The sequence below is a fragment of the Mizuhopecten yessoensis genome, unplaced genomic scaffold, assembly GCF_002113885.1.
Source record: "Mizuhopecten yessoensis strain PY_sf001 unplaced genomic scaffold, ASM211388v2 scaffold8213, whole genome shotgun sequence".
In the NCBI taxonomy this organism is placed as follows: Eukaryota; Metazoa; Mollusca; class Bivalvia; order Pectinida; family Pectinidae; genus Mizuhopecten; species Mizuhopecten yessoensis.
This window is the reverse complement of record NW_018407435.1, coordinates 2122750-2138438: the sequence shown is the minus strand read 5'-3', so window position 1 is coordinate 2138438 and position 15689 is coordinate 2122750. Positions and strand designations below refer to the sequence as shown.

Sequence of the window (15689 nt, the reverse complement as noted above, 5' to 3'; positions counted from 1 at the left end):
TTGATCTCTGAGGAAGTGTTGCATCAATAGTCTTAATGTAGGTGTTTGTGACCAGGTATCTCAATGATCTATGATAAGTGTTTGTAACCAGGTATCTCAGTGGTCTATAGTGAGAATTTGTAACCACAGGGATCTCAGTGGTCTATAGTAAGTTTTTGTGTAAAGGTATCTCAGTGAACTATATTTTTTGTGATCAGGTATCTCAGTTGTCCATAGGTAGTGCGTCTGTTACTGTTCGTGACTATAGCTAGGTACATGTAACTCAGTGAACTATTACCAGTGATTGTGACCAGGTATCTCAGATGTTTATAGTATAATTAGAGTGTGTGACCAGATATATCAATGACCTGTTAGTAGAGTTTGTGAATGACCACGTATCTGAATGGATTATACACGTAGTTTAAATTGACTAAAACGTTACATGTAATCAGTTAATCAATTTTTCATTTTCATATTTAAGAACTGATTATTTCACTCGTTTCGAAAAGTGAAACATATAAAAATCAGTCAAAGTCATGGACCCAGGTCTAGTCTAATTCCTTGGTGGTTTGACGAATCATATCTACATGTAGCTTATTTTTCCAGATCTCGTGAGTTACGTCCCCTAGACACCTTTCGACTCGTAGGTCAGACCACGGAATTAGATTGCTATCCAAGTCCGTGCTAGAATTGACCATTTTCAGCCAGTAATTAAACTTGCTTAATCATTCTGTTACTTCATGATTTCATCATAAAGAACAACTAAAAAGACGATTGGCATTTTGACACTCTAAAGTGTGTTTTTTTTAGCTCACCTGGCCCGAAGGGCAAAGTGAGCTTATGGCATGGTGCGGCGTCCGTCGTCAACATTTTACTTTAAACAACTTCTTCTCAGTAACCATAAGGCCCAGGGTGATGATATTTGGCCAGAAGCATGCTGGGATGAAGGGCTACCAAGTTTGTTTAAATAAATGACCTTCAACCATTTTCAAGGTCACAGGGGTCAAATATGTTTAAAACCTTACAACAACTTCTTCTGAATAACCGGTAGGCCTAGGGTGATGATATTTGGCCAGAGGCATGCTGGGATGAAGGGCTACCAAGTTTGTTTAAATAAATGACCTTCATCCATATTCAAGGTCACAGGGGTCAAATATGTTTAAAAACTTTCAACAACTTCTTCTGAATAACCGACAGGCATAGGGTGATGATATTTGGCCAGAAGCATGGGATGAAGGGCCACCAAATTTGTTCAAATAAATGAACTTCATTTATTTTCAAGGTCACAGGGGTCAAATATGTTTAAAACCTTTAAACAACTTCTTCTGAATAACCAAAATGCCCAGGGTGATGATATTTAGCCAGTAGCATGCTGGGGTGAAGGGCTACCAAGTTTGTTCAAATGAATGACCTTGACCAACGTTCAAGGTCACAGGTGTCAAATGTCTGAAAATCTTCAAACAACTTCTTCTCAATAACCAAAAGGCCCAGGGTACTGATATTTGGCCTGTAGCAATCAGGGCTACCAAATTTGTTCAAATGAATGACCTTGACCCACTTTCAACTTAATGTCATTGCGTGTAGTCATACTGGTGTACATAACCATAAAACACAAAAAGAAATATACAAGGGGGGTAATCTCAAAATTAGTGTCATTACAATTAAAACACACATGAATAACTGATGTGGATTGTGGCGCCGTAGGCTTGTAGGGTTGATAAGGAAATCCGCCATCTTGGATCCGCCATCTTGGCCGTTGCTTAGGAGAAAGCCGCCATCTTGGATTCAAAAAATTTCAATATGGTTGCCAGCAACCATTTTGAATCCAAGATGGCGGCTTTCTCCTTAGCAACGGCCAAGATGGCGGATCCAAGATGGCGGATTTCCTTAGCAACCCTACGCTACATCCACATCACTTCATCAATTGCGTATAAGAATAAAAATAAATTAATCCTTTCTCCAGAGATGTATACGAAATGTAAATAATTCACCAAGTTCATAGATACGTATTTTAACTGTTAAGCAGATGTGTTCATTTTAATTATGAAATAAACGTTGGCAATATACTTAGGGAATTATCAAAATACATTTAATATACTTGTATAATATTGTACTTACCAGTCTGGCAGGTTCTATGCTGCCAACGGTCACACACACCACATGAGATACGATGCTGTGTGCGTCTAACCACGGAGTCGCACAAAGTGCACAAATTATCCATAACGTAATGTTTGAATTATAACACCGTATTGAGAAATGCCCTATTTATGACAAGTGACCTACTCAAAATTATCTACTCAAATGTGCATATTAATTTTTATTGGTCGGTACTATCAAAACTTCTCAAAATGATCTCCTCCATTTAGCAAAAAACAACACGGACGTGTGCAGAAATCAAGTAAAGAAAACATCGTCACACGGCGACGATTATGTGTACACTAGACTAAATGTATTAACATGGAAAAATAATATAGTTGTATTTTTTTTTATCCAAGTGCTGGATTCCACAAGGCTTTGAGGTAGAACTTGAGGACTTTCACGCAGTTGTGGTACTAAGGAAATGAACACGCTATACACAAGGTGGTGGGTTGGTGTTGCTAACCGTAATACTATTTTTAAATTTATAAATGTAGGTAATGTTTTGTTTGATACAATTATACCGGTCACTCTTGACCAGGGTTTGACCAGTTGTACTGACAACCTAATATTGTTATTTACATATATTCCACCTAGTTCATCTCGTTTTTATGAACAATATGATTGTGTTATTTTTTCAATTCTAGAAAACGTTATAAGTGAATATTCTGAATCCAGAAATGTAATGGTTATAGACTGTTTAAGTCGTACTTCCCGAAATACAGATGCTTTTATCTGATATATTAATATACCTATGCGAGACAAAAATTGACGACTTGTTATTGATTTACCAGGTTTTTGTAATCAAAATGAAGAACCGTTTTCAATTTAGAAAAACGAAAGCTGGCGGAATAACACTGACTTTTAAGTGTGGTTTAGAAAACTGTATAAATACTTTAGAAAGTGACAGCAAGTATGTAAGCTGGTTTAAGGTTAATGGTAACGTCTGCCATTGTGATGAAGATTTGTTGTTTGGTATAGTGTATATAACACCTGAAAATTCTAAATACCATTTAGGTGATCCATATTCAGAACTGGAAAATGAGTACATGTACCTACATTTCTCAATCAATTGTAATTATGTGTGTCTTTTAGGCAATTTTAATGCACGAACATCAAATGCAAATGATTGTATAGATGTACATGAAATAGAAAACAAAGATGACTTTACAGCTGAGATTCTTAATGACGCACAGAATACTAGTGTTTTTAAAGAATTTATTTTCCCAAAATATAGATCAAGTTGTGATGATAAAAAGAATAATTTCGGTAACCGACTCCTAGATTTTTGTAAGTATAATGACCTTTATATTTGTAACGGTCGAATTAGTCGCGACAAAAGTATTGGCAAGCTTACGTGTAAAAACGCGAGTGTGGTTGATTATGTATTATGTTCATCTAGACTTGTAAAAAATGTACATGAATTTGATATTTTAGACTTTAATTCCTTATTATCTGATGTAAATTGTCTAATTTCATTAACTCTAAAATTTAATAACATTTTAAATACCTGTGTAACAAATGACCAAACCCCAGAATCTGCAGAAAGAATTAACCAATGGAAAACAGAGAAAACACATTAAGTAAAAGATATTACTGATACGATTGACAATTGTACAGATCCACATGAATTGAATGTTAACGAACTTGTTGATAATTGTAGTAATATGTTATTAATAAACCCTATACGAATTTCTTGATTTTTACAAAAACTTTAATACATGTGATGATGATGATGAAAATGGTACTGATGTACCTGTGGATATTGTTAATGAGTTTTTAAACTGTGATATAACAAAGGACGAGGTTAAAAGATCTATTAGGTCGTTGAAAAATAACAAAACGTGCTCTGATGACAATATTATGAATGAATATATCAAACATTCTGTTACGAAAATGACTGATTTCTATGTCAAAGTGTTTAATATTATTTTCAATAGTGGGAAATTCCCAGCAAAATGGCTGACCGGTACTTTTGTTCCTATTTTTAAAAATAAAAGTTCACCTATGGAACCTAAATATTATAGACCAATTACGATTGTTAGTTGTTTAGGGAAGTTGACTAGTATATTAAATGAAAGGCTACAGAAAGAGGATGTGAGCTTGATATGTGAAAATCAGACAGGGTTTCGTAAAAAATACTCAACTATTGATAACATTTTTGTACTCTACTCTTTGATTAATTTGACTCAGATGATCAAAAGTAAATTATATTGTGTATTTTTTTACTTTGAAAAAGCCTTCGATAAAGTATGGCGCAATGGCTTGTGAAACAAGATGTAAATGAGTGGAATTAATGGGAAAATGTTAACAATTATTTTTAACATGTACAAAGGCATTAAGTCAAATATATCTTTTAATGGTGAATGTTCTGGTTATTTTCCATGTGAAAATGGTTTGAGACAAGGAGAAGACCTATCTCCCGTTTTATTTAGTCTGTACTTGATCGATCTCGAAAAGTTCATGGTCCAAAATAACGTTCAGGGTTTGACAAACCTTAGTACTAAATTAGAAAATGATCTAAATGTATACATAAAGCTTTTTATTTTACTCTATGCTGATGATGCACTACTTTTCTCAGACTGCCCAGTTGGACTGCCCAGTTGGCTTGCAACTACAATTAAATGTATTCAGTGAATACTGTAAACAGCGGAAACTAATTATAAAGGTCAATATAGAAAAAAACAAATGTATGGTATTTAGTAAAGGACGTAAAAACAATAGAAATGTATTTTTATTTAATAATGAGGTGATAGAGTTAGTGAATAATTTTACCTATTTGGGTACGGCATTTAGTCGTACTGGTTCATTCAATGAAACGAAAAAATACAATATTAAAATGGCTACAATAGCAATGTATAACGTTATAAAGAAAGGTAGACTACATAACTTATCAGTTCATTATATATGATTTATTTGACAAGATTGTAAAACCGATACTGTTGTATGGTTGTGAAATTTGGGGTCTTACTAACCTTAAGGTAATTGAACGTGTACATTTAAAGTTTTGTAAATTATTACTAGGGTTAAAAGGTAGCACCCCTAATTATATGGTTTATGATGAAATAAGAATAGTAACATATTGGTCACAATTGACTCATTCTAAAGAAAAGAAAATAAATATTATATTGTATAAACTTCTTTGCCATCACCATAATGTTGATGATAAACCGGTTCCATATATAATCTTTATTAAACGTATTTTAAATGAATGTGGCATGAGTTACTTATGGAATGTCCAATATACTTCAGAATGTAATACCACATGGCTAAAGCATGTTATTAAACAAAGATTGCACGACCAGTATTTACAAAAATGGCAGAGTGATGTACACACTTCATCAAAAGCTACATGCTATAGGATTTTTAAAAATAATTGTCATTTTGAAAATTACTTAGATATTTTAAGTGATACAGATAGAGTTACATTTTGTAAATTTAAGACTACCAATCACAAAATTATTGTTGAAACCGGCAGATGGCATGATATAGATTATAATGAAAGAAAATGTCCACACTGTAACAGTCAGCAAATTGATGACGAATTCCATTGCTTGCTTGAGTGTCCGTCACTGTCTGGGTATATTTTTGGACGAGACCAAATGTAATTAAGTTCTATGAATTAATGAATACCACTAATATAAAAACACTGAAGAAACTTTGTACTTTTATCAGAATAATTAATAACAATATTTGACCCCCTCGATATAAATGTGTATATATTATGAAACAGTACTGTGTACTACCGACTACGAACACTACAATTACTATATGTTATATTGTAAATATGTTTCTTTATACATTGTATTGTGAAAGAGAATTAAGTTGAATTGAATTTAAAAAATAGAAGTTGTATTAACTTAAAGATTATAAATTTGTCGTGCCTAGAGTGGCACCGAACAAAAATCGGTTCAGTAATAAACGAATTATAGGTTAGGAAAGACAGAAATTTACGAGAAAGTTTGATATTTTTCATTATTTTTCACTCGACTATGATTCATTCCGGCCACCACTTTCATGATTAATATATATAATGTGTTCAAACAATTGATATCGTCTTAAAGAGTTCTCAATTTTCATGGCCTGAGTGGTTTCCGAATAAAAATCGGTTCAGTAATATTAGAGATATGAAAATTTATTTGAACAAAAACTGTTGAAAATATTGCCATTTTTATTTCATAGTATTTCATTCCGGCCATCACTTTTACTTCTAATTTAAAATACTGCTTAGCATAACGTATACCATTGTAACGGGTATAAAATTATCTTTCTCATGCTGTTTTTTTTATGTATTGAGAGAGAGAGATGGGCTAATAAATACAAAAATTCAACAAAAATATCTTCACGCCTGAGTGTATTCCGGGTTTTGTACTCGCCCCGAGTTAGCTCCCTTTAAACATCAATATCAAAATACTACATTTATGTCATAATCTGGGTATTGTAGCTTGAAAATGGTCAATATGTTTATTGCAACATTTTTTCTCTCGAAATAATCATGAATAAAAAAAACAGAAAGCTGTAAGTTTGTATAAATATACTTTGAACAATGTTAACGTTGTCATGGTTTGTAATCACTTATTTAGTACTTCCCTCTTTTTTCTACTTTCGTTTTCTCACGCATGCGCAGATAAGCATCCGCTGGTTGACAGCAACATTCAACTCTAATGCGTAGTTTAAAAGGTAAAAACAATTAATTTTGCATTCATTTCGACATACATAAGATTGTGATATAACATTTCATTTATTGGTTGAACTCAGTATGTCGTATAACTTTCCAAAGATGTCCTTCAGTAAGGACGACGTTCTTATTTTGTCGGTTTTTTAACAGGCGTAGAATCAGAAAATATTGTTACTTGCAGTGATAACAATATTGAACTTCTTTATGCTTTTGATTACCTGGAGTTATTGCTTTATATTTGTTCTTCAGATAAAGTTTAAGATTTAACAGTGTTTCTTGATAATAAAACCATTAATTTGTCATTGTCATGATACAATTCTATGTAGTTATTCGCTTGGCAAAAGGGAGATAATTTTCAAGTGTGAAACTATGATCTGCAAATTGTTAGTATACTTTTCCCAGGGACGTATAATAGATAATATATACTGTCCCTGACTTTTCCAATGTGTAAATACAAGCAATGTCATTTACATATAATGACAATTTTTTTCCCCAAGTAGCATGCTTAGCTCTGCATTCATGTAGACTTCATCAGCATTTGCCATGAAAATATATGAAGGGCTGCAGACTGGAAACTTGGCCTAGTAAGAATTCTATAGCATGCTGATTTTTGACAAGTAAATCTTTTATTTTTTGCCACAAAATATGTATGCTTTTTGAAATGAGAAACTTCACTCAGTACACAAAACGTGATATTTTTGAGATAAATAGTAAATATATTTAATTTTTATGCAATTCCAAAAATGTTTGTTCATTTTATCTGCCCATCGAAACATGGGATGTATTATGTTTTCACTTGAGAGACAGATGGGGAGCCAATATCCACTCAACATCTCGCATATTTTTTGACAGATAAAAGAGGTAGGGCGGAAAACTGCCCGTATTTCCCTAAGTCGGCATTTATGAAAACGGGAAAACAAATTAAGGATTAAAACATTTCTTGTATCAAAAATGCATACAAAAGATATAGAACCAATTGAATATGAATTTTTAAACTGCTGAGAAATTAGGTATTGCTAATATAATACTGCAAATATAGCCATATACACTATATCTATGAAAGTGATGGGGTTTCCCGGACTTAAACAAATACTTTCAACACCTTCCCATCTGAGGACCAACTTTTGAATAAACTTTTTGTAACCGTGATGTAATATGCAAAAACAAATTGTATTACGGAAAAGTGGTCCTCCTTTGGGAAAGTGCTCAAATAATGAAAAACAGGGTTGATCAAGTTTCTCTATACTGCGACAGGTGTTTCTCGGATTAAATCAGTTTGTAATTGCCAATATCTATATGTTCTATGTAGCCGAATGTGTAACGCAGTTTACTTGTGACCAAAAAATCAACGGTGCAGGTTCGAATCCCCCCCCATTTTTTTTTTTTTTTTTTTTTAAATATTTAGGCATGTAATCATTTTCCTTAGTAAAGCAATATTTTGTTTTTCAAATCGATCGAAAATTTTGTTTACGTTTTAATAACATACCTTTTGATTTATCAGTTTTGTTAGTAATAATTTCGTTACTATTTAGTGTGACATGCGGATTATCGCCCGAGACCGGATACTTTCTCAGAACTCATTCTGAATGCTACCAATTTACCGAACGCAGGTAGTAGTGATGAAAATTAAATCCATTTAAAACTGTTTCGTATAGATTGCACGATCTTGTATTACATGTACATATAAGCGTATACAAAAATGTAATTTGTTATAAATCAATATAAAAAACGTGAAATAAGCATTGTGTTGAGCCTTTATCGTTAAACGCATGTATTAATACCTATGGCCTTAAATTCGTCTGTTTACAATAATCTATTCTTAGACACAGGATTCCGATATAGCTACGTATACCTGTATAAAAATACCTGAGGACGCGTCATAACAGTGCACGGTTGGATGCGCGCACTAGCGTAACATAACTTTGGGGAAATAGGCATAGCAACCCGCCATACCTTTTTAAACTTCATAGGAAGGTGAATTATCATAAAAGCTCAAACAAGTTGTTTCATTACACTCACTGATTTACCAGGTATATGTATGTTGAATAATTTTCCTTTAACATGAATTACTCGCAAATATTTTATATATTTCAACGATACAAAGAACTGCTCATTTAGTGTGTGACAGGCGTATTATCCACCGCTTTGTGGTAATCTTTTTCATAAATAGATAACATCCGCTTTCCTTTCTATGAAGAGTTGGTATTTCCAGCATGTTTTTCTATAAATAGAATGTGAAAATACATGTACTAACGGGGTCATGAGGAGGTGAAAAGCGACACATTGGTATTTTGGCTAATATGGCGGGTTATAAACAATCAGTATCAGCAGAAAATTATAAATAGTTCAAAATTTACGAGTAAAAGGGGTTCTGATGAAATATCTTCTCCGAACTAGCATTAGCTTGGAAAAAATAGACTTCTGAAAATGATATCCAAATAAACAGAGTCTCACGGCACGTAAATTAAGAAACTTTTGTTTTCATAATTATTCTTACATATAAACTGTCTGTATAACCATAGTCAGCAGCTAATAAAGCTTGTTAACAGTTAAATTGACATTAATTATCATCAAATGAAAATAGAACAGTCTGAAATTAAAGTGCCTTATTTTACCAAAAATGACCAAAAAAATGAGGATTTAGTCCCAATTTCGATAAAAATAAAGTGATATTTTCCCAATTCATAAAGGAACAGGCTGTCGTAAAATTCAGGTAAAACAAAACACTGCTTGTATCACAGGACTTTAATTTAATTTTTAATTAAATTTTTTAATTTAATTTAATTTTTCTATTCGAAAATCTATTTTGGTCTGTATTCCTGTCAATTTCTTTTACAGAATTTCTGGGACATTTTTTGGAACTGGGAATTGTTGTAAATGAAAACCTCATCATGAAGCAATTCCGTCTTTGTGCTGGCATACCTGTGAGACGGAGATCTGTCTAGCTGATGTCCCACGTACACGTGTGCTAAGCCAAGATGGATATAAAGCAAGAGACTTCGCCTCCATCAATAGACTTTAGTAATAACTTCAATGGGGTGCCCAACACTCCACCAGTATCTGCTGGAAATGTGGAGGAGCGACCCCTCTTCTCTATAGGTGTAGACCCTCCTCAAGAACCAGCTGTAGTGGATACCAAGGGGTCTTCTGCCCCCTTTATAACAAACTTAAAAGATGTTGGTAAGTTGGACAGAATGCTATAACTGGAAGTCTTTAGCACTACATTGATTATCTACAGTGATAATACCAGAGGGGGTTATGGGGCCATGGGGGCCATTGACCCCTCAAAACTAAAATTGATCCCTCAATGTTCCAGTTTTCTGTTAATTTTACATAGAATGGCCCCTCTTAATTTGACTAAATTGCTGAAATGGCCCACTGTTCTCAAATTCCAGGGTTTTCCCTAATAAAGATTATAAAATGAACACAATATGCAGTATAAGTTTTGAATCGGATTAATTAAATGGTAAAGATTATCGATCATTATCTAGAAAACATGTAATTGTAGAAGGTAATCTTTACTTTGACAGAACCCTGTAAGTGGCTTTCGGAAACAGGATTTATAAGAGACTGTCTCCGCAAGAAAGGAGCCAGTAAACATTATAAGGGTTATTTTAAAATTCCTGTTTGAACTTTTCAGGAGGTGCACATTTAACAGTGGAAAAGAAAGCGGGTATGAATAGATCAGCCTCCTCCCCTTCTCTGTCCGAGTTCTTCAGCTTTGTTCCAGGGTCAAAGGCTATCAGTAATGTCAACATACAGGTCAACGTGCCAAGGTTCTCAACAGACAAAAGTAAAGGTCATGATGAAGGCAGCAGTGTCGACCCAGAAGTAAAATTACCCAGACAAGGAATTTCAGGAACGCTGATAACCCAAGAACCACCAGCGAAAATGCTGATGACCCAAGAACCACCGGTGAAACATATCCGGAAAGAGATGCAAACCCTTTATTCCAAAGGGGAGGTAAACAAGTTTGGAAGCTTGTTCAGAAAACCAGGCACAGATCACAAGGTGTTGTCTGTCAAGAAAACTGAATCTACTCCGCCAGAGGCACCATTAACGCCATTCAAGGAGGAGATAATCCAGACACCACAAGTTTCTCTAGTTCAAAGAGTCAACCAGTGGATAACAACATCTCCTGTCAAACACACAGACCGGGAAATAAATGCCTTTTCTCCAACTTCTTTTTAAGTTTGTTTGTTTTAAGAATTAGCTTTGGCTGCATTGCCCACTTGTTCTGTCACCTGAAAAACCAACAACGCCACTGAAGAAAACTAGAAATCTTATTCTGCCTATCCGACAGGTTCGATTACAAAATAAATGGTTTCATGAATCTATCAGTTCGAAAGTACAGAACAAATCTTTGGTTTGTTACCATAAATAATTTCCCCAACTTTGTGTATTTTCCTAATTCTGAAACCTTCAGCCCACCCCCGAAATAGACAAATATAAAAAAAAAACTGTTTGTTGTCATATCGTTCAATTTCAAGCATCACTGCCTTTGATTAAACACCAAAAAGATCCTGAATATATGGGTGTGATATATTACAGAGTAATTATAGTGTGTGTATTTTCTGAGTATGGAAAATAACTGTCTTTATGCTCATTTTTGTCCAATGATCATAAGTACTTGCAAAATTGTGTTACAAAACCTCACTTAGTACAAGTCTGAGATTGAATATGATTTTATCTTAAGCAAATTGACTACAAGATTGAACATTCAAAAAAATGAATAATTCCCTATTTGTCCGTTCTAACAAATTAATTTTCAAAATAAAGTGTTGACGATTTTAGTTATAGAGGCACATGATAATGTATTACTTATCACATGAAAACCTTGTGTACAATGTAGATTGTAATCCTTGCTTCTGCTCAAGGTTAAAAGGAGGTTATAATGGAAAGTGTCGAGAACCATGTTTGCGAGTGATATATCAGACCCTTGAATCTGTTGTTTAATATCGAAATGTACCGTTTGTTTGTCTGTGTAATTTCTCTCGTTTATCAACTATATGTAGTTGGTAGTGTTAATTGTAAAATTTTGAAATCTTGATTGTGAATGGTTACAAAATGCCTGCGAAATCTCTCAGCATTACTAGTATTCTGAAATGAATAATTATGTTTCTATATGTGATGTTTTTAATGTAAATTACTTTTGATATTTTTGTTTTACATTATCTTTAAAGGTGCTGCATTTCAGACCTACATGATGCAAGCCCTTAAGAGATTTTTTTCCCCATATTGATTGAGAGCTATATGTTAATTTCGTATACATGTATTATTATGTGGTATGTGAAACGTTTTCTAGCCCATCATTGTCGGCGGTTACCGTTCTATGAAGTCCATGTTTAATCCTACCATATTTTATTTTAAAAATATATTGACAGGTCTTTGACTTGAGATATTGAAAAAAGTATTTTTTTACTGATACATAAAATGCACAATCAGATTACTTTGCAACAAATAAAAATCTTCAGTGACAAATTTCTAATGGTGCAATTGTTTTGATGTCGGTGAAAACAAAGAAATTTATACATGTACATGGTTTAGTGTTGTCGTTCAGCTTTGTTTAAAAACTTTATGCAAAATGTTATCATCTTTTTAACTCATTCACTCCTGTATTTTGAAAATGGACTATGCTTTCCTTTGATTTTGAGCAGTATAAATGCATCCTTAAGTGTCAATACAGTGTAGGCTAAAAAAAGCACATATTCGTTTGTTATAGACTTTTCAACTTTAATCCTAAAGAGACGTCTGTACTGCATGAAATGATGCAGATGCTGCCGCCTGACTCAGTGCCTATAACTAGTGTCGTCTTAGGCCCACTGTACACAAACTACATATGGAGGCTCAGTAGTTCAGTGGTGGGACGCCGGGCTCGTGACCAAGGGTTGGTGATTAGAGTCACGGCACGGCACTGTGTTGTATCTTTGAACAAGATACTTAACTCCGCTTGTTCCAGTCTACTCATGATCAGCTGTAAATGAGTATGTGGTTGGGCAGTGCTAGAATTGTTGAATGTTAGCTGTGAGCCCCAAAATGGCAGCACTGGCTGTATGCTCCCCAGGGAGTTGAGAAAGATATTGGCTGGTTGCAAAGGCCCTATAACCGTAGAGAATAATTTGTAAACGATCTACGAACAACGGGAAAATTAACCACTATTTCAAAAATGTTCTTCAGACTTTTATGTTCTACCATCAAATTCTGTGCATGGATGAAAATTCCATCAGGGGCTTTATCTACTTTTCAATTTCATTACCCTCGAGCCATCTATTCTTGTTTTGGGAGAGTGTAAAGTTGACTTTAGTTTATATAGGGAAATAACTCTTGCCAGATAATGGCAATTAGACGGTATGAGAAAGTAAAATCCTGCCCCATCCCCAGTGGCTGGAGGGGCTGAAATGGGGAAATCAAAAGATAAAAAAATCATCTTCATCAGACTCAGAATTTTTACATTGACCATTTTCAGCAAGAAATAATTCGAACATTTTTGGAATAGTTGTAACGAAATTGAAATCAAGAAGGATCAGAAAGTAAGATTCTGACCTATCCAAGGGGTTGGCCAGGGAGGAAAATTGGCTAAATAACAATAGATATTATATTTCTCAAAAGCTAAATGATTTATTTGAATAGTTTTTAAAGTTCTAAACCTTTGGTGACATGACAAGTATTGTATTTCACTTTGTTTACATGTTGATTTCCACATCACGTCTCAACAACAAAATTGAGCTACCAGTACCTATGATATAACTCGGGTGACCGCTAAGGCCCTTGGGCCTCTTGTTATTTCATACATTTGTATTTGTTCTGTAGGTTAAGACATATGACGTCATTGGTCTCCCAGTGTTTGGAGTACCGGGATGTATACTTTTATCAATGCACTCCTATTGCCAGGTACCATTGACAATGTTAAAGATTCTTGTTTCACGGTATAGTGCTTTAGCTTATGATTCTTGTAGAAACAATGTGGTTTTGATGATAATCTTTATTGTTTTCTAATTTATGTAAAATTATTACTCCAAACATAATTACATAGATTAGGGCATTTATGAATAATATTGGCGCATCAAGAAATATGCAATAGAGAACAATCAATATATCAGATTTTCTATTCATACTTTCGTGTGATAAAAGTGAGGTATGTGCTAAAATAAGAATACGGCTAAAATATGTCGTTTACAGTAGAATCGACTCAATGAAAAATGTAGAATTTGTTTTTTATGATGGATATGCCCCTTCATTGAAGTGTGGGGTTGGGGCATATCTAGGTTCATATGTATGTCTGTATTTCTACTAAACCATCTGCTCGTCCTTCCATTACACTTGGAACATCATCGCTCTACCGTCTTTACTTTTTTTTATTATAAGATCAAACTTTGTACAAGTATTCTGTAAATAAATGCCTTCAATATTTTGTGTTTTAAGGTCGAGGATCAAGCTTACTGTTACCTGAATAGAATTTTTTGTAATCGCCGAACTGGCTTCATTTTCCTGTGATTCAGATTCTCGGGAATACGAATACATCAAATTTTTGTCATGGTCCTGGACATAGTTACAGTTTGTGGGCATAACAATCATGACAGCAGGGGCATTCATGTCTCCGAGGTAGTAATTGGTTTATATATATTGTGAGATATAATGTTATTATCATGTCCATAGGAATGTTGTTCACTCATATTCATTTGGGAAAACGAATCAAATAAAACGTTCATGTGACTATTAATTCCGGTGCTTTAGTTAATACAGTTTCTACTCCTATGACTAGTCAAATGAAACAAGATCTCGCGTCACATTTAACACCACGGTAATCGGCAAATGTTATAAGGTATTGGGTCTCATCACCTCTCATTTCCAACACCTGCAATATGTCGGTTGATACAAGGTATTGAATTTCACATCTCATTTCCCACACCTGCAATATGTCAAATGAAATAAGGCATTGGGTCTTGCCTCTCGTTTCCCAGCCTGCAATCTGTCAAATGAAATAAGGCATTGGGTCTAATAACATCTCATTTCCCACACCTGCTATCTGTCAAATGATATAAGGCATTGGGTCTCACCTCTCATTTGTTACCGACTTTAATTTTGTGGTATGAAACATTTAGCGGGATTACACAAGATGATGTATTTGTTATTATAGCTGGTAGCTCTGTTCCAGGATATCTATAAGCATATAGGTTTAGATATACAGCATATCTTATTCATTCCTGTCTTGGCACAATTTTACTGATCTGTTACACTTTGTTGTTCCAAGTTATTTTAATGGCATTTAATTGTTATTTATCTCTGAACTGGATTAATAAAATTATTTATACAGGCAGTTTTCTGTCTCGTGATTTATCATGTAAGAGTAATGAAACATAGTTACGTCAGAGACGTATATATTTATATATCTGGTTACGTTTTGTAGACGTCATACTTTCCATTCAAATAATCGATCGGGAACCGTCGGCGATTTCCGTAAACGAGTAACTACTGTTTACGGAAGTGCCGGAGGTTCCCGATTGCTATCCAGATAGTAAAGTATCGGTTCTTACGGAAGAATAACTGTGTAAAATACAAAATTGGATAACACGAACACCGCTCAATATATTAGACTGATTTTTGTACAGGTAACCAGTGAACGCACCGCCACACTATCGCTGAGTCAATGCCGTATTTAATTTGCACATACCGGTTTCGCTTCTTGGAGATGGGTCGCTTTGCATGCTTTTGTCGCCAAGCATTTTACTAATGTAAGAGACCGACCACGTGTATGTCGTCCACGCGTGACATCACGACAACAGGATAATCATAACCGACTGGTGCTTCTCCGTAATCGCTTACAAACGGCAAGTCTGACAGCGCGGACCATTCCTGGATTGCGTGCCATCAGCCTGAGAACTGTAAGGGGGGGGGG

The 15689-nt window shown here is 34.4% G+C and overlaps 1 protein-coding gene across 1 annotated transcript; it reads left to right on the top strand.

The window, feature by feature from the left end:
* The first annotated feature begins 6717 nt into the window (after positions 1-6717).
* Positions 6718-12728, top strand: LOC110455426. Its single transcript, XM_021505557.1, has 3 exons — positions 6718-6795; positions 9632-9973; positions 10434-12728. Exons 2-3 carry the CDS (start codon positions 9772-9774, stop codon positions 10982-10984), a joined length of 753 nt encoding a protein of 250 aa, XP_021361232.1. The 5' UTR covers positions 6718-6795; positions 9632-9771; the 3' UTR covers positions 10985-12728.
* The last annotated feature ends 2961 nt before the right edge of the window (positions 12729-15689 follow it).